This window comes from Crinia signifera, chromosome 3 (genome assembly GCF_055691185.1).
Source record: "Crinia signifera chromosome 3, ASM5569118v1, whole genome shotgun sequence".
In the NCBI taxonomy this organism is placed as follows: Eukaryota; Metazoa; Chordata; class Amphibia; order Anura; family Myobatrachidae; genus Crinia; species Crinia signifera.
This window is the reverse complement of record NC_139219.1, coordinates 237,062,000-237,089,810: the sequence shown is the minus strand read 5'-3', so window position 1 is coordinate 237,089,810 and position 27,811 is coordinate 237,062,000. Positions and strand designations below refer to the sequence as shown.

The following is a 27,811-nucleotide window of genomic DNA, read 5'->3' as shown; positions in this document are numbered from 1 at the left end:
GTTAAAGGAATTGTTTTACGGAACTTTTAATAAATGTATTTTATATATGAATAATTGTTCCTTTTTTATGTAAAAGTGCATATTAATATATTGGGTGTTTAGAAAACACTATTGGTTGTGGATAGATAGATATATACAGTAGCGCACGCAGGGGGGGTTTCTGGGTACCCAGAAACCCCCCCAGGAGTCTAAGGGTGCTAGGCTGAAAACTGAGGGTCCCCTCTTTCCATGGGTACAAGGATTTTAAAAATCGGCCCTTGGGAACCGGAGATATCTGACTTCAAAGCAGTGGTCCCCATCCAAGCATGTTAATTGCTCTTCCCAGTCAGATATTTCAGGTTTTGTCTGACATAGAGTTTTTCTGAGGGTATATTCCAAAAGCTGGGACTCTCCCCCTTTGATGGACACTAAGAGCTTGTCTCTACTGTTCCCAGAACCAGAGATATCAGCCTTCCAGCAGCTGGTTACTGCTCCAGCTCCACACACCTGGTATGTAGTTTTATACGCTCATTGGCAGATTGCTCTGCCTCCTGAACTCTGATCCCCTAGTCCCCAAAACCATTTGGTAGGTGGGATTCTCTAGTTTTTTTCTAGATTTAATCTAAGAAATCTATTTCCGGAAACTGGAGATATCTGCAGTCAAGCAAGCTGTCCTCCCACCAGAAAATTATGAATAATAAGCCCACTCCACTATACACCCCTCCTCTGCATATTAAACATCCTCTAACACCCTGGAAGTTATGTATCAGGGCCCCTTCATTCAGCCCAATGCCCCCTTCTCCCACTCCATCTCCCACCATCTGTGCAGTAAAGGGGCAATTAGTGGAAATTACCGATCCAGGCGCTACATGCTGAGCGGTTGATATAATACCCCCTACCACCCGCGGGACATCAAAGTGTCCCCCACCCCTACTGGAGGATCGGTAGGGGCCCCAATACATTGCTATGCCCAGGGGCCTACACTGCTGTTGATGCCCCTGTATGTATATATATGTATGTATATATACATTTGGTCTATCTATAATACTTTAACTGACCCGGCATATACTGGGTCACCTAAGTGTCCATCTCCGCCCCTCTGGAAACCCCCTTCTGAAAATCCTGCGTTTGCCACTGATATAGATATATATATACACACACACACACACTTACATATAGAGGAATCACAGATTACTCACCAAATATGATGGCTCTGCGTGCATGAGGGGAGGGTCAGGACTCTATGGCACCCTATGCCTGGAACCAGGAGCAGGGGTGGAGGGGTACAGGGTCTAGGGGAGCAGCCAGCGCTGATTAAGCTGCTCTCTGGCCTCCTGTGTGTGGGCTAGCAGCAATGACAGGAGAAGAGGGTTTGCAGATAATGCTGCTGGAGTCAGGAACAGTAATGTAGGGCTCCAGCAGCGGCAGGACTAGGAGCCAGGTGCATCGCATGGGTCATTGGGTCGACCTTATTTAGGTCGACATGCATTGGGTCAACCAGTGAAGGTCTTAGGTTGACACCTGAAATAGGTAGACTAAAGTCGATAGGGTTGGAAGGCCAACACAAGCATCGGTGATGCTTGACCGTCGACGATGGCAAGGTCGAGAGTCAAAAGGTCGACATGAGGTTTTCACTTTTTTTGTCCTGAATGTCGATATGGACACTGTAGTCAACTGTCGACCTTGTCATTGTTGACCTAATGCTTGTGTCAACCTGCCAAACCTCTCGACCTTGTCCATGTCGACCTATGTCATATGTGGAGGTGCCTTTGGTAGAATTTATTTCTGTTTGTTTTTATGTCAGGTGTCAACCTAAGCCCTGTTGACCTTCAGTGGTGGACACAATGCATGTCGACATAAATAAGGTCGACCAAGTGACCGTATCCCCAGATTGGTTTCCCATAGTAACATCCCATCTTCAATAAAACCCCATCCTAGTAAATAAACCCCTCAGTGGCGAGCACAAAGCTTCCACTTAGTAAATCTAGCCCAAGGACTGAAAAAATGAACCAAACCATAATAAACATCTTCTGCGGGATGTCAACTCTTTCTCTCTCTGCTCAGCTGACCAAGGCTTAACCCGCACATCAGGGCTGACATGGAGCGTGTCATAGAAATGGAACTTGCTTATATTTATCAGCTAATAATACCCATACTAGTCACAGCTGGCAGCTGCATTATAGCTGTATTGGAGCTATATAACTCACAGGGAACTAAGATAGTTAAATGTACTGTTAGAAACTAAAACAGAGTCTATGCGTGACTCACCTGAGCATGAATGGCTTCAGAATCGTAACCCCAAGTAAAAAGAACATAACTACAGAGAGCACCATCATTGTGAACCCCAAGAGCAGCGCCCTGTCTTCTCCGGCATTGGACACCTGCTTTTTCATTTTCTCCGGTGATTTCATCCCATCGCTGCTGCTGCTCTCTTTTCTTTTGGCCTTGCCAGATACAGGAGAAAAGGCTTTCCTTAACATAGCAGAGAATCCCGTTATCATTTGGACATCTTCACTTTTACATTATCATTATTTCGCTACAAATCTAACAGAATAAATACTTATAATCAGCTTCATAAACTTCATGCAAACAAAATTCCAGAGTCCATCTACCACAGAAAATGGGTATGTTATGGGGGGTATGGGTGAAAACCGGACCAACACAAAACCGCCGGACCGGACATCAAACTCTGCATTTTGTAGCTTGTAGCCTCCGGTCCGGGGGGTGTCCTGTCTGGGGGTGTCCTGTCCGGGGGGGGCTGCCTGTCACACCTGTCACCAGGTAGAGGAGGGGGGGGTAGAATAAAGCCTCCCTGTATGGTCCGGGCATGTAGCAAAAACCAGACGGTCCGGACCAGCCGGGGAGGCTGTAATCTCCGCTCCCCCATGTCCCTGGTGATAGCTATCACAGGGACCCCCCGGACAAGACACCCCTGGACAGGACACCCCCCCCGGACCGGACCCTACAAGCTCCGGACTGCAGATTTTGATGTCCTGTCCGGCAGTCCGGGGTTTAGTCCGGTCCGGTTTTTACATAGTCCCCGTTATGGGAGCTGTGTGGGAGCGTGTTGCTGAAGTGTTTGCATACAACAAAGATCAATGGTTCACTTTACATACCTCCCAACTGTCATGCTTTCCGCGGGAACGTCCCGATATTCGGGGACGTTCCCGCGTCCTGCCCGGGGCCGCCATTGTCCCGCGGTGGGGGGGACAGTTGGAAGCCCCCCCAGCTTGCCGAGAATAGACGCTGTGCCCGGAGTTCGCGTCACCCCGTGAGGCTACGCCCCTTTTCTTGAGGCCACGCCCCCTTTTCGAGGTATGAACTTTAGAGGCCATACTCAAATGGAAAATCTTCAACTGCCATAGAGCTTGTGCGCTAGGTGGTATCATAGTATGAACACATGCTTTATATATATTTAGGACTAAGCAGACACGATATATAACTGACTATATCCTTTACATACTGCTGTCTATGAAAACATTTGCCAAATGGCAAGAAAACTCAATGTCTGCTACTACAAACTACAGAGAGAACTCTCCTTCACTCTCCACATCCAGCTTATTTAGCAATGCTGCCGCTCCACCTTTGCAATATTTCTAAAATCAGAGCCTTGCTCACCTGAACACTAGCCGGATGGCAGGTGGCATTTATGGGCTCGCTAAGCTGCGAATGACCGCTGCTTAGCGAGCCATGCTGAATCACCCCTATAATGCCCTAATGTACTCCTACATCTCCAACCTTATTTATGTTAACGCAGCCTCAGTGTTGCAAGTAAGGGGGTACGGCGTGGTACGGAGTACCTGTAAGAAATATGTTGCAGGTACGCAGTACCACTTACCCCTGATCCACTGTCATTTCTATTTTCATTTTAAGTCTAAATATAATGCATCCGCAGCCCGCCCACCCAGCGTTATGATTGGTGCTGTATGCAGCTACCGGCTACTGCTGATTTAGCCTGTCACACTGACTGGCATCAGCAGCGCCGACAGCATGAAGAGCAGGCTCCACTATTGTAAGCACAAGCTGCCTGGCTCTACCCCAAGCAAGAGCCAACCCACCCCCAGTCATTCCCAGTTTCTCATTCCCTGTCTCCTGTGTCCACGCCTCTATTGTCATTTAGTCACTCCTCTAGCTTTGTGTGACCACGCCCCCTGATGACACATGACCATGCCCATTTTTGGTGGAGGCTATCAGTACCACCAAGAAAAAAATTCTACTTGCACCACTGCTCAGCCTTGTGCCCTCTCTGTCCCTCCACCAAATGCTGCCTCATCTCCTCTCTGGTCACCTCCTCTCACACTACATGGGGCCGATTCATATTACACTGCACAGTAGTGTCTGTTATTTACATTACACAGCACAGTGATGTCCATTAGTCACATTACACAGCACAGTAATGTCCATTTTTTTTACATTACACTGCACAGTGGTTGTGGTTTACATACATAGCACAATAGTGTTTGTTACTCACAATACAGCACAGTAGTGTCCGTTATTCATATTACACCCCTCTGTAGTGTATGTTAATGACATTACACAGCACAGTAATACAGCACAGAAGTGTCCATTATTCACATTACACAGCACATTAATCTCCGTTATACACATTACATTGCACAGAAGTGTATGTTATTATTTACATTTCACAGCACAGTAGTGACCATTATGTTCAACTATACTCTGTAAAGCGCTGCGGAATATGTATGTGCTATATAAGAAACTGTTAATAATAATAATTACACTGCACAGTAGTGGCCGTTAGTGACATTACACCACAAAAGTACTGAATAATGTGAATAATGGATACAAAGTAGTATCCATTATTCACATTACACCGCATTGTAGCGTACTTAATGATGCTGTGCATCATCATCATCTTCATTTTCATCTTGTTTCCTCGTACTCCTCATTATAAATCTTCCTCATTCATACACATCATTCCTCCTCCTTATTACCCCCCCCCCCCCCTCTCTCCCCTGGGAACTGCTATGCTGCTAAAGTTCTTTCCCTGTGCCATGTGCTATGAAGCAGCTTCCTGCACCAATACTGCAGGAGACCAGGGAGCTAAGAGGAGGCAGACCGCATGCGTGGGCAGCTGCAGCATTACTGCTGCAATCCATGTGTTTTTTTACAGTGCTACATACATTAGAATGGGCAGCGCTGGTGCCAGGTCACAGTGGATACAGGGAGCCAGTTCTCCACCCACAGGACATATACTCTGTGGGCCTAGGATGCGCGGCACCACCCTAGTTATGGTCCTGCCTTCAAATGAGCACTTAGGACTCACCTCTTCATTAATGATTATCAGTCCTCCTCTGAACTCATTATTTAGCTCCACCATTTACCTACCTACTTTATACCCCCACTCACACGCCTGTTTACCCACTTCCCTTTTAGTCTGTAAGCCCTCTTTTTCCTTCTTCTATCATTTTAGTACTATCTCTGCCATCAGTGTGCATCTGTTATATACGTTTCCCACCAAAGAGGTGCATTTACTGAGATGGGAGTTCTATTGAAGATGGGATTCTGTACATAGCGACCAATCAGATTCTACTTCTTACTTATTTCGCACCTTCTAGAAGATAATAGAATCTGATTTGTTGCTATGGGCAACATCCCATCTTCAATAGAACTCCCATCTTAGTAAAATGTGTCCATGCATGTCTGCCTGCATGTTGAGTATATTAAGGGGGTAATTCAGGCCTGCTCATTAGGCTGCGTCCTCCGACCTTTTCATACCCCCACTATCCACGTCAGCGTGGAGTTGATTTTATATAGTGTGGCAAGCGCAGCAAGCCACCGAGCCCGAAGCGTGGCGAGCGCAGTGTGCCCCGCGAGGGGACGCGCATTACTTCACAAGTATTACGCGTCCCCTCGCAGGGCTCGCTGTGCTCGCCACACTATATAAAATCAACTCCATGGCGACGTGGATAGTGGGGGTATGAAAAGGTCGAAGGATGTGTACCGCCGCCCCTCGTGGGCTCGCTGCGCTCGCCACGCTTACGGTTGGCGTTCATCTTGAGGTGGCGTTAAGAATGGGGGGGGCATTTTACATACAAATTACCAATCAGGGTGGGTATACAATCAAAAATTGGGTCCATTGGGCCATTTAACATTGTTCCCTATGTAAAATCGGGTCCATCGCATCGGTCGCATTGTATGCCATTATAATGGCATACAATGGACCCGATTTTACATAGGAATTTAACTTTGAATACAATGCATTCAATGTTAAATCACATTGGTCGCGTCGGTCGCATCGCATACCTTAAGTTAAGGCATGCGATGGACGCGATGGACGCAATTTTTTAAGTGTCGGGGAAAAGGCTAAAAATAGCCCAAAAATCGAGTCGGTCGTGTCCATCGCATACCTTAACTTAAGGTATGCGATTACCCACGATGGGCGCCATGCTAGGAAACAAGTACCGGCAGGAGCACTTAACTTGGCACATGCCAACAAAAGTGTAGAAGGTTTTTTTTTTTTTTATTAATAATAATAATAATAATAATAAAAAATTGATTTGTTAACCGCCAGAAACAGCCATTATACAACTGCCTAGCTCCTCTTGGCACGTGGATAATCCAGGTTACAGAGGGGGAGGAGATTCAGCTTTTGGAGGCAAATTTGAAAGTTCCCACGCTCCTACACAGCACTCTTTACGCTAAGGTCTCCATAACTTAATGAGAGATATATGTTCTCCTTTTAGACATAGCCCTTGTTGGATATATTATGCAGCAACGGTGGTTTCCATGGACTAGAGTAACTATGAAATGCGTCACATAATATACTGGTTAAAGTTTTATGGCTATAGATACTGTCATTTGTTGAAGAACAAACCAGGGTCTTTTTTTTCCACATGAACATAAATTCTTTAAAAGACATGCACACCTCTACACAATGCCTATCTTCAGTAACAAATTCAAGACTCTGTTTCATCTTTAAAGTACTATACACAAAGCCTATACTATACCAGGCAGAATACATCTTACAACATACAAAGCAATATATGTATGCTATAGGGGATGCAGTAAGGATACTGGCGTTCTGCATACAGAAACCAGCGTCCCAATTCCCTTCCGGATCCCAACACCAGAATACCGGTAGCTGGGATCATAAATGTTAAGTATGCAGGGTTAGCTAGTGGAGGGTTGGCCCTATTGGGGGACTTAGGGTTAGGCTATGGTGAGGGGAAGGTTAGGGTTAGGCTGTGGTGAGGGAAAGGATAGGGTTAGGCTGTGGTGAGGGGAAGGTTAGGGTTAGGCTGCAGGGAGAGGGGTTAGGTTCAGGCACCTAGGTGTCTAGGCGGCGGGGTGTGGGGGTTATGCACAAGCAGGGAGGGTTAGGCTGCACGGAGGGGGAGGGTTAGACTGTTACAAAGGAGGGTTAGGGGGATAGGTGAGAGGGTTGGGGTGCCGTTGGACCCCCTGTCATGATTTTCACTATCAGGATGCCGGGGACAGTATTATGACTGTCCCTGCACATTCATATAGCCATAGACAGTCAATAAAGCACATACATATAGCCAGGGCTATTTTTGTGCAGGCTCCAGCAGGAACTGAGGCCCTTATCCTAGTTCACTCTTTCAGACAAAATATTTCTTAGATGGACAAAACCATGTGCACTGCAGGTGAGGCAGGTGTTACTTGTGCAGAGATAATTAGATTTGGGAGGGGTTTTACACCTGCCTCACCTGCAGTGCACATGGTTTTGTCCGTCTAAGAAATATTTTGTCTGAAAGAGTGAACTAGGATAAGGGCCTCAGTTCCTGCTGGAGCCTGCACAAAAATAGCCCTGCATATAGCCATAGACAGTCAACATCAAAACTAGTACCAGCATTATGGCTGGGGCAGGTTCTGCACCTCTCCATAGGGTCTGTTTCAGAGATGTACACTATTGCACTCACAACTGTGATCCATATACAGATGTGTGCAAATATGCTAATGCTGCCGATGCCAGGAAATGTACTGAGACACACTCAAGTGGATTATTAGATCCCAGGAACTGCCTACAAACAGGCATCAGTGGTCAGAGATCATTCGATAATCAAACGTCTAAATAACTATTGTTGCACAGAATGAACACCAGAAATGAGACAGTGGAACCATGTTTTCTGCATAAGGGATTGCAGTTATATGCTAAGATTTATGCCGAAACTGGTTGTCGCCCAAATGGTCCCTGACTGTCAATCACTTTCTGAATACACCTGACGAGGGTTTATCAAACCGAAACGTAGATCGTTTGGAGACCTTTGCGTCCATGATTACTTGAATTTGAGAAGATCCGTAAGTGCCATTCCCCCACCTGACTTCTATACAGATAGATAGATCAGATAGATAGATAAATAGATCAGATAGATAGATAGATAGATAGATTAGATAGATAGATAGATAGATAGATAGATAGATAGATTAGATAGATAGATAGATAGATAGATAGATAGATAGATAGATAGATTTGATAGATAGAGATCTATATATGCACTTGATCCTATTGGATTGTTTCTTTAGCTAATGACACAAATCTAAGGATCAAAAAAAACACTGTAAAGTAAACATTCTAAATATAAAAATTCTTCCAAACAAATCTTGTACCTAAAGTTACGTTTGCCTACGTGTGTGCAGCATGTGCCTCTAGTCAGTGGCGTAAGTTCGTTCCAGTTGCCCGGAGGCAAGATATATATTGGTGCCCCCCACACACACATACAACCCTATATAACCTTATATAAAATATATATTTCTGTTCAGATAGATAGATAACACATATATATTTCAGAACACAGAAGCAATATCATTGGCTTTTAAATAACTGATTTAAACTTCCAGGGGAGGAGAGGTGCCCCCTTGGGTGCAGGAGCCCGGCGGCAGATGACTCCATTGCCTCCCAGAGTTCTGCCTCTGCCTCTAGTATTCCCAGCAATACAGGTAAGAATCCATCCGCCAGATACATGTACAATACATAGTAAAAATAAATAACAGCTTTGATTAGAAGCCGCAACAAAACTTGCAATAATCAGTCCACGCACATCCACAAAGGAACCGCACCGCAGCCACTGGCCCTTATTCTAGTTCACTCGGAATGGCAAATTCCTTCTCAAATGGGCAGAACCATGTGCACTGCAGGTGGGGCAGATGTAACATGTGCAGAGAGAGTTAGATTTGAGTGAGTTATTTTGTTTCTGTGCAGGGTAAATACTGACTGCTTTATTTTTACATTGCAATATAGATCTCACTTTGAAGTAATACCCCACCCAAATCTAAGTCTCTCTGCACAAGTTACATCTGCCCCACCTGAGAAGGTGTCCATTTGAGAAGGAATTTGCCTCTGCGAGTGAACTAGAATAAGGCCCACTGTGTAAAGTTGTGGGGAGGAGTGAGAGGCTGGGCCCGCAGCAGGTACAGTGAGTCAGTGTGGCCGCGTACTCTCACCTGATGCCGCGCCTGGCGCCGCCCTGCATGGTGGTCCGGATGGGCACGCAGAATGAGCGCCTATGTGCTGCAGGTGGGGGCCACATCTCTTCCCTGGGATCTGCCATGGGCACAGAGCATGTGACAGGCTGGCCGCTGGCTCCATGTCCTGGTTATTGTTACTCCTCGGTCATTTCCATCTCTGCTCAGACCACTGGGGACCACTGTCACTGTGACCCGATGCCACTGAAGGGAGAACTAAGGAAATTGCCCTAGCTGGTGTAGAAAGAGCTATGTCATACTACCCCTTGTCGCTGGCCTCTCATCAGTGCTTATATAATGAAAAGCATATTTTATCACCTGTGTGCTCCTGCATCATGTACTGCCATGTTTCTATAGAAACACTTAAACCACTGGGAATTTCTAGTGTCCCTGGAGTGTGGAGGGCCTGACTTGTACAGCTGGCTCACATGCCGTGGTATCACTCACTGTAGTACTGTATGTGTGGGCTTGATATGGACTGTCACATCACTAGTTAGATCACAGTATCTTACTTTGAGGACACAGAGAAACTGTCATCCCCAGGGCTCCATGCCATCCCATATTACCCATACCCTACCCCCCCCCCCCCCACACACACACACACACACACAAACACACACACACACACACACATCCTATTCACCATCACTATAATAGTCTGCTATCCCAGCGCTGCAAATATGTGTGGCTGGGATAAGGTCCTTAGGCATACAACAAGAGGGTCGACACCATTAGGTCGACATGCAGAAAGGTCGACATGCAGAAAGGTCGACGTGGGCTTTTTCACTGTTTTTTTAGCCGACATGTGCCGATAGGCGGTATTTCATGCCCTACCATCCACTAGGGAGCGGTGGGTCAATGAAATACTGTGCCGAGCGTAGCGAGGCACCGAGCCCGAAGCATGGCAAGCACAGCGAGACATGCAAGGAGACGTTGTGCACTTTAACCCGTGTCCATGTTGACTGTGTCAACATTGGGATCAAACAACAGTGAAAAACTCCATGTCGACCTTTTGACTGTCGACCTTGTCCATGCTGACCTACCGCTTGTGTCGACCTAATGACCCTGTCGACCTAGACACATGTCGACATTGACCCATGTCGACATATACCCATGTCAACCTTTCTGCTTGCCGACCTAATGGTGTCGACTCAATGCTTGTCAACCAACTTGTTGTAGACCTAATGATCCCTACCCTAGTGGCTTGTATACATTAGTTTACAGGGCTTAAAGTGGTCCCAGAGAGGTGGTGGAACTAATGTACCCTGCCACGGACCCCCCCCCCCCACCCCAATTAGGTGGAGCCCCGGGTACTGCCAGGGTTTTTGGCACCCCATGCAACCTATAAACTTTATGCCATACCTCTGATACTTTATAAAGGGACAGTGATCTCCAAATTTTTCCCAATTTAAATTATGCAACACAGTAGCACAATCATATTCACATTACACCACATGTAGTGACCCTGATTCATCTTACAGCACAAAGTAGTGCTCCTTATTCATGTTATGACACATAAGTGTCTCTTTTACATCTATGCACACAGTAGTATCCCTTGCACATAATGCCTACAGTAGTATTGATTATACACATAATGCCCACAGCAGCAGTACCCCTAGCAAAAAATGTCCGCAGTAAGTGCCCATTTCATATATCTGACATAAGACACATATCTGTCCCCTTCTGCTACCTCCCCTCTGATATTCACCTGAGCAGTGGTGACAGCATGACAACACATACGCCGTGCCAGAAAAGGAAGCCGCTGGAACCGGCTATTCTGTTGGAACTACTGTCCAGGGCTGTGGTTCAGGTGGAACTCAGTTCCCCCTACCATTATAGGTGGTGGAACTCAGTTCCCCCGAGTTCCCCCTCACTTTAACCCCTGTTAGTTTCTTATATAGCACATACATATTACAGAGAAGAGGCCATCAGTTTTATGTCTCCTTGCCCCAGTGAGTTTTGCAATCTGTAATGCCCAAAACACCAAGGGGGTTATTCTGGTTGATTCACTTGGATGCAAATTCGCACCCTTGCGAGTCAACCAGAACCCACCCTGGAGATGGTAGTACCCCCCCGCCCCCCCTCACAGCGTGTGTTCTCATGCAGGGCCTGGGATAAACATCCACTCACAGCCTGTGGGTGAAAACCCACATCGGACCTTATTCAGGTCCCTTCGCTCCCCTGTGCATTTCTGTGCATGCAGCCACGGCGGTCAGGGTGTTCACCAGCTCACGCACCCAGGATTGTGGGGGCAGCAGTATCCCAGGACCCACTGCGATGCCGGATGTTGATACATTGGGAAGCTTTGTGTCCCCTATAGCATACCCTCCAACATGACCCATTCCATTAGGTACAAAATGCTCTGTTCCTGGACTTCCCTGCCAGTGGCAGTTACAGATGTGAGCCTGCAGCACAGTCCAATATTCAAAAAGGGGAGCCACACCAGCTGCCATCCCAAACATCACTGAGAGTTGATGTGACCCCCCCTCTTTGAATATTGGACTGTGCTGTAGGCTCACATCTGTAACTGTCACTGGCAGGGAAGTCCAGGAACAGAGCATTTTGTACCTAATGGGATGGGTCATGTTGGAGGGTATGCTATAGTAAACTATTGGGGATGCGGACGCATGCGGGGCAGAAGGGATCACAGCAGGGATCGGAGATTCTTGTTGCGGTCTCTACTATATACATTCTGGAGATACTTAATATTTGCGGATAACCCCCGAAAACATCCGTTTAGCCACAAATTAGCTGCAAATGTTATATGATAAATGGGCCCCTATGCCCTGTACACACTGGGCAATAACATGAGCATAGGCGTGCGCAAGGGGGGTGCCGGGGGTGCACAGGCACCTCCTAATGACCCCCAGCACAATTGCAGGCAGCACCTCCTAATGACCGGCAGTGCCCCCTCCCCCGGCCGGCTAGCAGTTGCTGCGTTGGGCTGGCCTGGCTGGGCGCCTTCAGCAGTCAGCACGAGTCTATTCAAAAGGGGGCGGGGCCACGGGGTCCGTGATTAGGCCACGCCCCCTGCATTTTCCTGTGGACTAGTGCAGTTGCAGGCTGGCTCCTGGCTGAAGTAGGGATGGCCATCGTTGCCATTGCCATAGATGGTTGCCATCGATGGCAATTCTGCAACAGGCCATCGATAGTGCTAAACTATGCAATGGATGACCATCGATATTTTTACATATCGATGGTCATCCATTGTGTTTGATTGATTGGCCTGTGGGCCAATCAAAACACGGGGGCGGGGCTTCGCGGATGTCAGGGGGCGGAGCTATGCCCCGGCACTTAGAAAAAAAAAAGCAAAACGTCGTTTTGCTGTTCCATCGATGGAGGGAAACCATCTGGTTCTCCCCCATCGATGGCAAAAGTATTCGACATCGGCCATGAACCATCGATGATTTCTAATCATCGATGGTCGATGGCCATCCCTAGGCTGAAGATGTGTGCAGAGACTGGGGACCAGTGAGTAAGTGTGTGTGAGTGTGACATATATTGTGATGGAGTGGGCTGTGTGGGAGAATGTAGTGAGGGGAACAGGGGGCCTAATTCAGGATTGCTCACTAAGCAGCAATCTTTTGCTGCTTAGCCAGGGCCGGTGCTAGGCTTTCATGCGCCCTAGGCAAAATTTTAGCTTGCCGCCCCTACTCCACCGAAAATCTACTTTTGAGCCTCTCACATAACTCTTGAAAACCACTATACAACCCCCCCAGCCCCAACCAGCCCCTCCTCCTCCTACCCTCAGCCTGGAACGCGTCCCTAGCATCCAAGTCACTCACCGCCCCCGGAGCGCCAACACAGGGTTTGCACTTTGCAGAGAGTCGCGCTGTGTGCTGCTGTGCATCCCTTTGTGCGCCCGCTGGCAACCCGGCACTGTCTGCGTAGCTGTGTCAGTGCTCTAGCAGGATTTCACCTGACTGCCCGCCTCTCCTCCGATTTACAGCATTACTTCTGACAGCCGCCAGACAGTCACGCAGACAGTGCCGGGTTGCCTGTGGGCGCACAGAGAGATGCACACAGCGCGGTTCTCTGCAAACCCGTGTTAGCCCCTCTGCCATATTTGGGGGTTGGAAGCTGACCCTTGCCCCTTTCCGATGCCCCTGCTTGTGTTGTAAAATAATGTGATCTCTTTCAGAGACATATTAGTGTGCTGATCCCTTCAGTTCCGCCCCCTCACTGCCGGTGCCCTAGGCAGCTGCCTAATGGTAGCACCGGCCCTGTGCTTAGCAAGCAGCACACCGCCCGCCGAACCCCTGTGTAATTTGAATATGGGTCACTATGTGCTAATATTAGTCACTATGTGCTGTGTAATGTGAATATTGGTCACTATGTGCTGTGTAATGTGAATATTGGTCATTACACTCTGTGTAATAGGAATATGGGTCACTACGTGCGAATATTGGTCACTGCGCACTGTATAATGTAAATATGTGTCACTATGCGCAGTGTAATGTGAATATCGGTCACTATGTGCGAATATTGATCATTACATGCTGTGTAATGGGAATATCGGTCAATATTGGTCACTGCGCACTGTGTAATGTGACTATGGGCCCAAGCGCTGTGTAATGTGACTGGGTCACTACGTGCTGTGTAATGTGACTATAGGTCAGTACGTGCTGTGTAATGTGACTGGGTCACTACGTGCTGTGTAATGTGACTATGGGCCCAAGCACTGTGTAATGTGACTGGGTCACTACGTGCTGTGTAATGTGACTATAGGTCAGTACGTGCTGTGTAATGTGACTGGGTCACTACGTGCTGTGTAATGTGACTATGGGCCCAAGCGCTGTGTAATGTGACTGGGTCACTATGTGCTGTGTAATGTGACTATGGGTCACTACGGGCTGTGTAATGTGACTATGGGTCACTATGCACTGTGTAATGTGACTATGGGTCAGTACGTGCTGAGTAATGTGACAATGTGTTACTACGTGCTGTGTAATGTGAATGTGGGTCACTTTGTGCTGTGTAATGTGATTATGGGTCACTACATGCTGTGTAATGTGAATTTGGGTCACTACATGCTGTGTAATGTGAAAATGGGTCACTACATGCTGTGTAATATGATTATGGGTCACTACATGCTGTGTAATACCCAGTCACTACATGCTGTGTATACCCAGTGGCCTTTACCGCTGCTCTGCCGGACCGATGATGAGGTGAGTAGAATTAAATGGGTGAACGGTGTACAGCGTGTGGGGCCCCCAGCGACATTTATGTGGTAGCATATGTAATAGCCATTACGTGTGATATAATATGTAATGGGCATTATGGTGTGTGGCATAATGTGTAATGGGCATTATGGCACAATGTGTAATGGGCATCACGGTGTGAGGAGTAATGTGTAATGGGCATGGCATAATGTGTAATGGGCATCACGGTGTGAGGAGTAATGGGCATCACGGTGTAAGGCGTAATGTGTAATGGGCATCACGGTGTGAGGCGTAATGGGCATCATGGTCTGAGTCAAAATATGTAAGAGGCATCATGGTGTGAGGTGTAATGGGCATCACAGTGTGAGGTGCAACATGTAATGGGCCTTACAGTGTGTGGCATAATGTGTAATGGGAATTACAGTGTTTGGTATGTGTATTGGGCATTAGGGTGTGTGGCATAATGTGTATTGGGCATTATGGCATGTGGTATACTATGTAATGGGTGTGTGACGTGTAATAGGCATTATGGTGTTAATTTTTGGCACACGCCTTCAGCACGCACTGTCCCTATTATCCCTATTTTACAAAAATTTGACAACCCCTGGCATAATGTGGAATGTCCATTACTGTGTGTGGCATTATGTTTGATGGGCATTATGGTGTGTGGCATTATATGTAATGGGCATTATGCTGGGTGGCATTATGTGGAATGGGCATTACTGTGAGTGGCATTATGTGTTATGGGCATTACAGTGTGTGGCATTATGTGTAATGGGCATTATGGGGAGTGGCATTATGTGTAATGGGCAGTACAGATGGTGTAATGGTTAACATTACTGCCTCACAGCCATGAGGTCATGGGTACAATTCCCTCCATGGCTCTAACTGTGCGGAGTTTGTATATTCTCCCCGTACTTGCATGGGTTTACTCCGGGTATTCTGGTTTCCTCCCACAATCCAAAAATATACTGGTAGTCTAACTGGCTCCCAACAAAAATTAACCCTAGAATGGCTGTGTGTGCCTGTGTATGTAGTAGAGGGGATATAGATTGTAAACTCCACTGGGGCAGGGACTGATGTGAATGTTCAAATATTCTCTGTAAAGCATTTCGGAATATGTGTGCTCTATATAAGAAACTGTTAATAAATAAATAAATAAATTACAGTGTGTGGCATTATGTGTAATGGCCATTACAGTGTAAATTTTTGCAGTGCGCCTCTGGCGCGCACTTTCTCTGTTTCTGGTGTGTCTGGTGGGAATGATCAATTCTGAAGCCCATATACATAAATAAGTCACCTTCTATTTAGTTTTCATCGGTGCCCAGTAGGCGTGATGTATACGCCCCTCCAATGGTGCACCCCCTAATAAAATGGGCTGCGCACGCCTATGAACATGAGCAATATTACTCATTTTAGCCTTTGTGAGTCATAACGCTCATTATATCGCCCAGTGTGTACGTACTTGCCAACTAACAATGCACGCTCCGGCGTCATTACTGATCAGCTCTGTTGTCTGTGCATGTACAGACAAGGAAGCCGATTATTAATGAGGGCCATACATGACCCCCCCCCCCCCCAACCCTCACTGTTTCTCGTCCCCCACCAGCATCGGCAAGTGCGTACGCAGCTACTGATGTCGGCACCCTGCCTGGTCCCGGCAGCCGCTGATATCGTCGTCAGCAGGGATCTACATGTATGTGCACACCTTCCTTTGATAAATCTCCCCCTATGTCATTGATTCAGTGTTTAAGGCTGACTTATTATTGCCTACTTTTACGTAATGTAGGACCTGGGATAGTTGGTAGCTGGGGCTGCAACTATCACAGTGTGTGGTCCTAAAATATACACAATGTCTTATAATAATACCAACAACAATTAGGGTTCTATTTATCAGAGGCGTAGCGAGGGAGGTGCCGGTGGAGCACCAGCTCCAGGCGCCGGAAGTTATCATGGCGCCGGAGCCGTGCCGGCACCGCCATCTCGCCCGCTCAAGTGCCCAACTTAGTGTGGCTCCCCCGCCGGCTCCCCGCTCCCCGCTGCGTCCAGGAGACGTGGTATATTTAAAAGTTACATCTCCCGCTGGACCACGCTAGCCAATAGACACTCGCGGTCCAGCAGCCACCAGTTGATTGGCTGCTGGACCGCGAGTGCCTATTGGCTAGCGCGGTCCAGGGGGAGATGTGACTTTAATAGCAGCACCATGTACAGCGGGGAGCCGGGAGCGGGCAGGCCCAGCGACAGGGGGTGCGCGGAATGCACCGCTGCTGCTGCTAATCTCTGCACTAGTGTGTCCCACCCACCCACCCTGCTGTGCACTAGTGTGTCCCACCCACCCACGCACCCTGCTGTGCACTAGTGTGTCCCACCCACCCTGCTGTGCACTAGTGTGTCCCACCCACCCTCCCACCCTGCTGTGCACTAATGTGTCCCACCCACCTACCCTGCTGTGCACTAGTGTGTCCCACCCACCCACCCACCCACCCTGCTGTGCTCTAGTGTTCCATCCACCCACCCTGCTGTGCACTAGTGTGTCCCATCCACCCACCCACCCTGCTGTGCACGGGTCTGTCCCATCCCACCCACCCACCCTGCTGTGCACGGGTCTGCCCCACCCACCCTGCTGTGCACGGGTCTGAACCCTGTTGTGCACGGGTCTGTCCCACCCACACTGCTGTGCGCGGGTCTGTCCCACCCACCAATCCACCCTGCTGTGCACGGTTCTGTCCCACCCAGCCACCCTGCTGTGCACTGGTCTGTCCCACCCACCCACCCTGCTGTGCACTGGTCTGTCCCACCCACCCACCCTGCTGTGCACTAGTCTCTCCCACCCACACTGCTGTGCACTAGTCTCTCCCACCCACCCACCCACCCTGCTGTGCACTAGTCTCTCCCACCCACCCACCCTGCTCTGCACTATCTCACCCACCCTGTTCTGCACTATCACTCCCACCCTCCCTGCTCTGCACTATCAATTACTCACACCTTCCCTCCCTGCGAGCACATTTCAGTCCCCCTTGGCAACGATCAATTTCAGTCCCCCTTGGCATTAAGCATGAAGCCCCTGGCAACGAGCATGAAGCCCCTGGCATCAAGCATGTAGGTAAGTGGCACTTATGTGTTAAATGTGTAATGGGCATTACGGTTTGTTAAATAGTGTGCAATGGGCATTGCGGTGTGGTAGTATGCGATGGGCATTACGGTGTGTTAGTATGCGACGGGCATTACGGTGTGTTCTATAGTATGCAATTGGCATCATGTGTGGCCATAGGCGAATCTAGAATTATGGTAATGGGTGGTCCCAGATCTAAACATAAAAGTAGGGAGTCCTTTGCGCGGCGTAGCCAGCGCTGCAAAAAAGGGGTGTGGCCTCATGGGACGGAGGCGTGGCATCACAAAAAGGGGTGTGGTATTACACTTTAGACCATACACAGTAATGCCCATTACACATTTTAGCAAACTCCGTAATACGCATTACACATAAAGCCACACGCCGTAATGCCAATTACACATAAGGCCACACACCATAATGCCCATTACACATTGTGCCACACATCATGATGCCCATTACATACTATATAACAAACCGAAATGCCCATTACATATTTGCCACATAAGTGCTGCTTACCTACGTGCTCCTTGCTAGGGGGTTCTTGCTTGATGGCACCATAGTACCCATTACACATGATGCCGCACACCATAGTACCCATTACACATGATGCCGCACACTATAGTACCCATTACACATGATGCCGCACACCATAGTACCCATTACACATGATGCCGCGCACCATAGTACCCATTACACATGATGCTGCACGCATAATGCCCCTTACACATGATGCTGCACACATAATGCCCCTTCCACATGTTGCTGCACACCGTCATGCCCCTTACACATTAAGCCACACATTATGCCTAATGCCCCCACATACCGCCACTTGTAGCATCCCTTAAGCAATGCCCCCAAAAGTGCCACTTACTGTAAATTTTTATATGAGCCTTCGCTGCTGCTGCAGGGAGAGATGGAGAGCGGTGCAGCTGCTTCTATTGGGAGAGGAGCAGAGCGCAGCGCAGAGCACGCTCCCACTCCCCTCCTGGTGTCCCCTCTAGCCGAGTGGACATTTGAAATATTGTGCGCGCTGTAGTTGTGCATGACGTCGGGGGAGCACGCCGGGCGCCGGCACCACATGATTAAAGGGGAGGGGAGGCGGGCTGAGGAGAAAGCGGGGAGAAGAATTGGAGCGGAAGCTGCAGGGGTGACAGTCATTGACAGCTGGGCAGAGAGCAGGGGGCTGCCCGGCTGTATTCAGAGCACTGCAGGTCACGGCTGTTTGAAATAATACCCCTTTCACAACAGAAAATGCAGGGATTTACCCGGGTATATTGTCTCAGGATCATGCAGGGACATTCTCTGGTGTGAGGGGGAGAGACAACCACTCCCCTTTCCCTACCCCCCTTTAACCAACCAGCTCTATCTTCGGAACCAAATGACCCATTTGCAGGAGACCAGTATCATATTGAAGAACTTTTGAGTTGGCTTCAAATGATTTTGGGCCCGTGAATCTGGGCTGTTTGGTTCCAGAGAAATCTGTCCTCAAAGAACATAAACATGTCATAAAATTACATTTAAGAACTGAAAAAAAAAAAGTTTAACCTCAATATCCCTGGAACCAATTAACCCATATGGATCCAGTCTGTATCAGATTGAAGGCCCAGCGATTTGGGTTCGACTGAGATCAACCTCGAGCTTCAGTGATGCCGAAGGGGGAACTGGCAGCTGTTGAACTGGGTGGGGGTCGGAATTAGCGGGTCCCATGTTATCCTATAGGGAAAACTTTCTAGCTTTGCCTGGCAGTATCTCCGGTTCCCAGGGGGCTAGAGACACGGGGCTGGGCTTGTTGGAAAGCCCCATCCCTCATCTACAAAATGGGCTAATGGGTGGTCCTGTGCACCCCCGGACCACCCCCTAGATTCGCCTATGTGTGTGGCCTTATGTGTCATTGGCATTATGGCTGTGACTTTATGTGTAATTGGTATTACAAAGTTTGCTAAAATGTGCAATGGGCATTACGGTGTGTGGTATAATGTTGGGCCGTGCCCACTTTTCACGGAGCAGGAGCCTCACCTACTACAAATTGGGGGGGCGCAAAAAATGCTCTTGCTCCGGGCGCCGTGGCACCTAGCTACACCACTGCTATTTATCATTAATCACATACTCAGTGTGATCGCTCCCAAAATTGCATTGCAGTATGTGATTATACCTGGCAAATGTATTACCGAGCACCAACAGGGTTCTGCGATGAAACCTATGAGGGTTACAGCAGCAGGTAGGAATGGATTGATTGCTGCAGGTATCGGAGGCATGTAGATGATACTAAATATTTGTGCTTATCCCCCAAAATTAATATTCTTTTTTTTTAAGGGAAGAATCTGCGGGTATGGATCGTTTGGTCTGCCATATCTAGGTCAACAGTCATTAGGTCGACACTGTTGGGTTGACATACAGCTAGGTCGACAGGGGTCTAGGTCGACAGTCAAAAGGTCAACATGGGGTTTTTTTTACTGGTTTTTTTTTACCCAAATCTTTTTGACTGAATTGTTTTGTCCATTTTTCCGGGTTTGTGGGCAAATTGGTGATTTTCATTCCAAACAACCAACTAGTTGAATGGTTGGAGGAAAGTAATGCTGGCCACACATCAGACCAACTTTCCTCCAACCATCCAACTAGTTGCTTGGATGGAATAAAAATGTATAACTGGATGGGAGCAAATGTAATATTTACTTCAGAAATTTGCTCCCAAAATCTGGAAAAGGACAAAAACTGTCACTCAGACATGGTACTGTATTTGCAGTGCTGGTGCTACCCACTCAGTAGCTCCTGCAAAGCAGAGAGGCGCCATGCTGAAAAGGCGCTGTCTGCCTCAGCCCTCACTTTCACTGCCTCCTGCGCGCCACCCGCAGCGCCTGTCTGACAGTGGGCAGGCGGCAGTATAAAGAGCTGCTCCCTGCACTGCGAGTGCACACAGCCTGCACGCCGCCCGCAGTGCCTGTCTGACAGCAGGCGGCAGTTTGGACACGGACACTTGCGCTGAGGCATGTAGCGCTATCTGTGAATGCCTGGATGACATGTCATGTCCGGATCCCCCCCTACCCATTGCTCCCTGCGCCTGTCAGCTGTCAATCAAATGACGAACAGGCAGCAGCACCGCCTCCCCTTCCTTCCCTCTTCTCAGCGTGCTGTGCCAGTGCCACTGCCATGCGATGTGATGTGCACTCCTGCGGGCATCGCATCACACAGTACAAAAAAATGTGCTGCACATACTTTTTGTACTGCTTTTGGATCGCTTCGCACATACATTGCATGCATGCCGTGCAATGCGATCTAGCCCATAATGTATATGCGCAGTGTGTATGGGCACCTTTAGTGCCTGCATTATTTTGCGGACACAGCACTGAGATGGTGTATGCATACATGTACATGCACCCAAGATCCTCCATAGGATCGCATGTTGCATATGCTCCCACAATCGGGCTGCAGCTTGTTGCAATGGCAATGTGAAAGGGCGCAAAATGTATGGTTTGCAGGAGGGCGCCGGACACCCTAGCACTGGCCAAGTGTATTTGAACCTGTTAATTTAAACAATTTGACTAAATGTTTTTGTCCATTTTCCTGGGTTTGTGAGCACATTTCTGATTATCCTTTGCTCCCATCCAGTACCATATTTTTATTCCATCCAAGCAACTAGTTGGATGGTTGGAGGAAAGTTGGTCTGATGTGTCGCCAGCAATAGTCTGATGTATGGCCAGCACTAGTCTGATACCTATGTCAGTGTGTGGTTATCCTTTAATCTCAGGACACAGTTATACTGAAAATTAAGAGTTTGCTCAGACCAGCAATCCAGATCTCTTAAGGTCCCCATACACCTGAAAGACATTGCACCCAATCATACAATCTAAAGGGATTGTATGATGGATTGTATGCAGATTGTGTGCATATCATTTGCACACAATCGTGCATTCTGCGGTCCCGCAAGTTGGGGGATTGATCACTTGGAATTCGGAGCCAATTGCATGTGCTTTTAAGCACATGCAATCGGTCGTTTGACTGTTCATACAACTGGTGTCATTTGAGTGCCAGTTATCAGGCAGTTTAGGTGCATACAATCGATTGTGAGACGACCGGTCGTATGCAGCAAATGGATTGTATAACAGATTGTATTATGGATTGTCAGTACATTATGTAACCAAAAACTATCAAGAATTGCCGGGGAGTTGAAGGGAAAGTTGGATACAATCATAAGCAGGTCTTTCTGATGTATGACCACCTTCACATTTGGCTAAAAAAGTAGAAATCATTTGTGACACAAGTGTTTATTGTGGTAATAGAATAAGTGTAATGCTGCTTTCCCACTGCAGACCAGTTTAAAGAACTGGTAATCTTAAATGGTATTTAAAACGGTATTACCATTCCCACTGCAGCAGATTACCGTTTTAGGTACTTGTGTATTTTGGCGGCGCCCATCGCATTGCATACCATAAGACATACGATGGTATGCGATGCGACGCGATATCGCGCGATGCTGTACAATGTCATACAATTTTAAAATTGTATGACATTGTACATGGCATACAATGCCATACAATGCGATGCGACGCGCGAGGGGACGCGGATACCTGTGAAGCCCGCGAGGGGACTCCGATACCTGTGAAGGTATCTGCGTCCGCTCGCCACACTTTCTATTCTCAACTCCACACCGACGTGGATAGTGGGGGTATGAAAAGGTCGGAGGACGCGTACCGCCGCCTCTCGCGGGATCGCTGCGCTCGCCACGCTTCGGGTTCACGGTTATAGTGGGGGTGGTGGCATGGGAGTGCATTTCACATTGTAAGCACCCATTAGGGTGCTTAAAAGCACCCTTTATGGTGCTTATACGATCTTTCATCGCATAGGGGGCAAAAATCGTGTTGCATCGCATGGTACGCGATGCATGGCATGCGATGCGACGCGATATAAACATCGCGCGATGCACATCGGGGGCGCCGCTATAATACACAAGTACCCCATTTAAGTACCATTCCCATTGCAGTGAACCGTGTAAAATGTAGAGTGCCTAACCCCCCCAGTGAAAAGAGTGCCTAATCCCTCCCCCCCCAAGTGTAAAGAGTGCCTAACCCCCCCCCCCCTACCTGCCCTGTGCCCCCACCTCCCCTACCCTTGTACTTACCTGCACGGGGATGCAGGGCAGTGGGGAGGCAGCAGGGGGTCCATGCAGGGTACAGGCAGTCCCAGTGCCTGATGAGAACTAGTAGTTCTCACTTTGCGCATATGTAATGAGTGCACGTGCATACTAATGAGCCGCTCATTACATCTTTATTATGCATGTGCACTCATTACACATGCACAAAGTGAGAATTACTAGGTCTCATCAGGCACTGGGACTGCCAGGAGGCTAAATAACGTTTAAGAGGCATTCCCACTGAGTCTTAAACGTTATTTTAACGTGTAGGACTCTGCTTTAAAAACGGGTTGAAATACCATTTAGCTTTAAACGGTATTTCAACTCTGGCACTTTCCCACTGCAGCCTTAAAACGGTAAATTGCGCTGAAAATCGGCAATTTACCGTTTTTTAGCTGCAGTGGGAAAGGGGCATAATAGTGCATCTTGTATTCTGGAAACACAAACAAAAACACATTCATTGTGTATGCCAGTAGTTCCCAAAGTTTTTGGAATCACCGCACCCCTGAGTATCTTCATTTTTTCATGGCACCCCTAGGGCACAAGTTTCTCATTGATAAAATCAGGAAAAAATATTAAATGAAGAAAATTGTGTGTTTATATCTCATCAAGGGGTCTTGAAGAAGTCTATTTGCCGAAACATATTGGTTGCTGCCTACTACCTCCTCCTCCAAATAAGCTAAGCAATCTTTTATCCTCTTTTACGTCTGTTGTCAGTGTCAGTATTTTTTTACATTTTTTATGATATATAATTTTTTATATATAATAATTTCTATATTTCCCCAGTTTTTATACTAAAAGAAACTTCTTTTTATTCCATTTTTTTATATACTGTAAACTAAATACTGCTTTCTATATTCAACAGTCTCTTGTGTATGACATAATAGTCGCTGATCCCCTATTCCTCATTTACATATATATCTTTACAAATCCACCTATATTTGTGTTATTTATGACATTTGCACCCTACTATGCCAAAAACGATGCAGAATAATGCTTACTCTAAATATTCATATATATTTTAATTTGATTTATGAAAGCAAGCTACCAATGTCAGCCTGTAAATAAATTCAGGACAATAGTGCAACTGCAATTACTTCAAATTATGAAATATAATCAAATACAAAATAAAAATACCAATTGAAAAACCAACGTGAATTTAAATCTATCTCTAGAGGTAGATTTGATGACAATTTTTAATTCTTGAATTTTTCACAAAACACTTCTACATAACTAAATGAACAGAGGTTTACCTTTACCTAGGAGACACACGTGTGCTATGTAAAACGCACATACCTGTATGTCATATCTCTGCATTGTGGCAAAGAAGAAGATCAGTCCATAATATAGGCCAGGGAGGGTATAACATTACATTGAAATGTATGTACCATTGCAAGTAATATCAGGTGTCAGACATATAAAGTAACATGCATTAGTGCAGCAATAACCAGTCTTTCCCAGTTACCACCTGTGTACAGCATATCAGCTGCCTGTGTGGCTCAGCTAATTACTCTGTGAAAGCACAGTAGTTACAGAAAGAACAAATTATTGTACCAATCACTAATTTATGATCTACACATAATCCCATGTTATAAAGTCTTGTCATTAAACAAAAATGTTGCAAACCTGTAAAGAAATGAATGCAACCTACCTATGAGTCATTAAAAGGGTCATACAGGGTTTGAAGAATGATACATCTTAACTGTCATCAGGACAGATAATCTCTAGGTAGCGTTTAAATCACAAACTAATCCTCTCTGATTTCTACTTAGCTGGTCTGTCTAAAGTTTGAATCACAGTTGTCAACACACTCACAAAGACATAAAAAGAGACAAACACACACACACACAAAGCAACTTGGTGAAATAAAATTCTTTACCCGAAAAAAGAAATAGAGAGCCATCGGCTTCTTTCTGAGGAGGTGTCCTTTTGCTTGTCATTCTTCATACACCCTTGATTGATCTTTGCTTAATATCCCCTGAAAGAATTTTAGACCTGAAGCTTTTGTATCCTTGAACAAGTTGCCTTGCCAGGGATTTTTTTTCTTCACATCAGTCCGATTGACCTGTAAATAATTGATGACTATTTTGTTGTCTCTGGCTGAACGGGCTAAAATTGTACATAATCTTTTTGTGTTGAAGAGTAAGGAAGCTTGAGCTTCGCAGTAGCTCATACATATTTTAAGAGGTGGCATCTGGTTTTGCTTTTCTATCAGGCCACTAAAACCGTGAAATGCAACAACAAAACCAGGAATGTGTCTGTGTGAAATCATTACTTACAATTTCAATGTCCTTACCTAAGAGATGACAGGAGCAATTAATCCACAAAGTTGTTAATTTATAGCTCTAAAAGTGCGCAATTAACCCCACAGGTTCTAGCAATATCCTACTTCACCGAAAGGTCATTATTTTTGATAGCAGGCTAAAAGAACTTTTTACTTTCTGCAAAAATAAATAGTTACCGTATATACTCGAGTATAAGTCGACCCGAATATAAGCCGAGGCACCTAATTTTACAACAAAAAAATGGGAAAACTTATTGACTCAAGTGGGACCCTCACTCGAGTATAAGCCGAGGGGGGCTTTTTCAGCATAAAAAATGTTCTGAAAAAGTAGGCTTATACTCGAGTATATATGGTACCTAAAATGTGTAATATTATTAGTGGTGAGGTGTAATCGTTATATGTCCAATTGGGTTATTGATAACAATGCTTCCGATAAGAAAATAAAAATGATTTAATAGAGAGTATACAATGACACCCTTTGTAGGCTAAAGAGCCAAGATAGGTGACATCCTGTTCTTATAGTTAAGTTTCCATAGATGATGTTGACCAGTTTGATACATTATGACCATATTAGGCTGACATTGTAGTGTGTATGGCTGATTAAGTGAACATGATGTACCATCAAAATCCATCCCAAATGGGTCAGAATTCAATAAATATAATGGAAAATCCACTTTACAGCTGATGTGGAAAATTTTATAATTTGTGTGGTCTCATTTATCATATACTGTAGGCCCTCATTCTGGTTGACTCGCAAAGCAGTGAATTGTGCTGCTTTTGTGAGCAAACTAATGCCACCCGAATGAACGGCCACTCCCCCACCGGACGATGGATGTCCCCGCAGGCATGCAAATGGTTGTTTACTATACACATCCTTTTGCAACCTTGCATGGGTGCCCAAAATCATTAGTTTATCGTCGACCATCAAATTATTTCAGAGGCGCTCCCTAATCTAAGTCACTCTCTGGTGACTTCTATTAGCTGCGCCCTGCTCCGTGAACATGGAAGCCAGGTAGCTGCCCCCATTCGCATGGGGATGCCTAGCATTTCCTAGGCGCACCCATCGTTTTGTGGGTACGACCAGGAAATGCAGGGCGTTTGCATGCAAACACTTCCAGCACACCTCCGTCATGCCCACCTCCGCTGCGAGCACCACGGAGCACCACGGAGAATATGCAAGTCTCCGAGGGCGCCTGCAGTGAGAACCTGCATATGCGCCTATTCGCTTGTGCATGCGCAAATTTGCAATGGGGCGAATCAATTAGATTGACCTTTTGCCTTGGGGTCTGCAATGTATCTAATTATGTCTCTGGACCTGCTCATTGTAATATGATCAAATTAACAATGAACTGGGGGACAGTAATAATGTTACATAATAGAAACTGAAGCACTGTAATGTAGCACAGTATGAAGTGGAGGCACTGTAGTGTGGCAAATGAGAGTGTGGTATGGCGGACCGACAGGGGGGATACCGACAGTCAGTATCCCGATGACAGAATCCCAACTGCGGGTGCTCCGACAGAAAATAAGCCTTTTGGGGGCTTGCTGCTCTTGCCACACTGCAGGCTTGGTGGCTCACTTCACTCGCCAAAGGTTCTATTCTCCCTCAAGGGAGAACAGCCCCTGTCAGTTGGGATCCCCCCTGTCAGAGCACCGGCACTTGGGATTCCGATGTCAGGATACTGACTGTCAGGATATCCCCTGTCGGGCAGTCATCGGGCACACAGCAAATGAACCGCAAGCAACCTATTATGGCATAATATGATCTGGGGACACTGTGATTTGACATATTATGAACTGGGGACAGTGTATGTTATAATATGAATTGGGGGTACTGTGTGACATAATGTGAACTAGAGCACAACTATGACACTATGAAAAAAACATGGACACTACTATGGGTCATAACATTAACTAAGGTAGCACTATTAAGGGACATACAATTAACAACTGCTGCAGAGAGGTGTCTCTCTAGAAACATTGGGGTTTATTCTGGTGTCCACCAAACCCCGCCTGGCGAATGGACGCCCACCCGCCTCCCCCTTGAAGTGCAGGTTCGCCCGCACAGGCTGCGAATGGATGTTTTGCATAAACATCCATTCGCATGCCTCGGGTAACCGCCCACATCTTTTGATGGTCTCCGACCATCGAATGATGTGTTGCATGATCGCATATATAAGTGACTTTTAAGTTACTTACATATGCGTGCACGCTGGCTCAGATATGGCCGGGAAGCTGACATCCGGTGATATCAGCTACCCGCCCCCCGAACCAGCGTCACTGCTTCATTACCTCATTACTTCATTTCTCATGGGAACGCCCATGGAACGCAGGGCGTTCCCATATGGTAATGGGGCAGCCCGGCGCCCCCCCGCATGCCGCCATGGGTGCGTGCACCCGGCGAACCGAAAGTTTGCTGTGGGTGCACGCACCATACGTCTACACATGTGCAAAAATGTTGCTATGGGGCCACAAAGTTCTGACAAAATTATTGGTCGGGTCTATCACTGGAAGACATTTCAATACTGGATAACTGACTGATATCTCTTGGTGCATTCCATCATATGTTAGACTAGATTGGCCACAAATCCCTACGATCTGCTGTGCTGGCGGAGCGGGGGTTCTGCCTATGAGGTGATCACTGACTTGCAGCTAACCCACACAGACCGCACTACCCTGCCAGTAAGAAGCTCATAGGG

At 46.9% G+C, this 27,811-nt stretch overlaps 1 protein-coding gene across 3 annotated transcripts in view; it reads right to left on the bottom strand.

The window, feature by feature from the left end:
* The window catches only part of KCNMB3 (potassium calcium-activated channel subfamily M regulatory beta subunit 3), a 35,652-nt gene extending 10,745 nt beyond the window's left edge, over nt 1-24,907 (bottom strand). For 2 of the 3 annotated variants that reach the window (XM_083174746.1, XM_083174744.1), the window contains exons 1-2: nt 24,708-24,907; nt 2,248-2,451 (exon numbers count right to left, since the gene is read on the bottom strand). In XM_083174746.1, coding sequence (XP_083030872.1) covers nt 2,248-2,451; nt 24,708-24,775 — 272 coding nt within the window. In that variant the 5' untranslated portion in view covers nt 24,776-24,907. The remainder of the gene's footprint in view (nt 1-2,247; nt 2,452-24,707) is intronic. The other variant, XM_083174745.1, reaches the window with a different exon arrangement.
* Between the last annotated feature and the right edge of the window lie 2,904 nt (nt 24,908-27,811).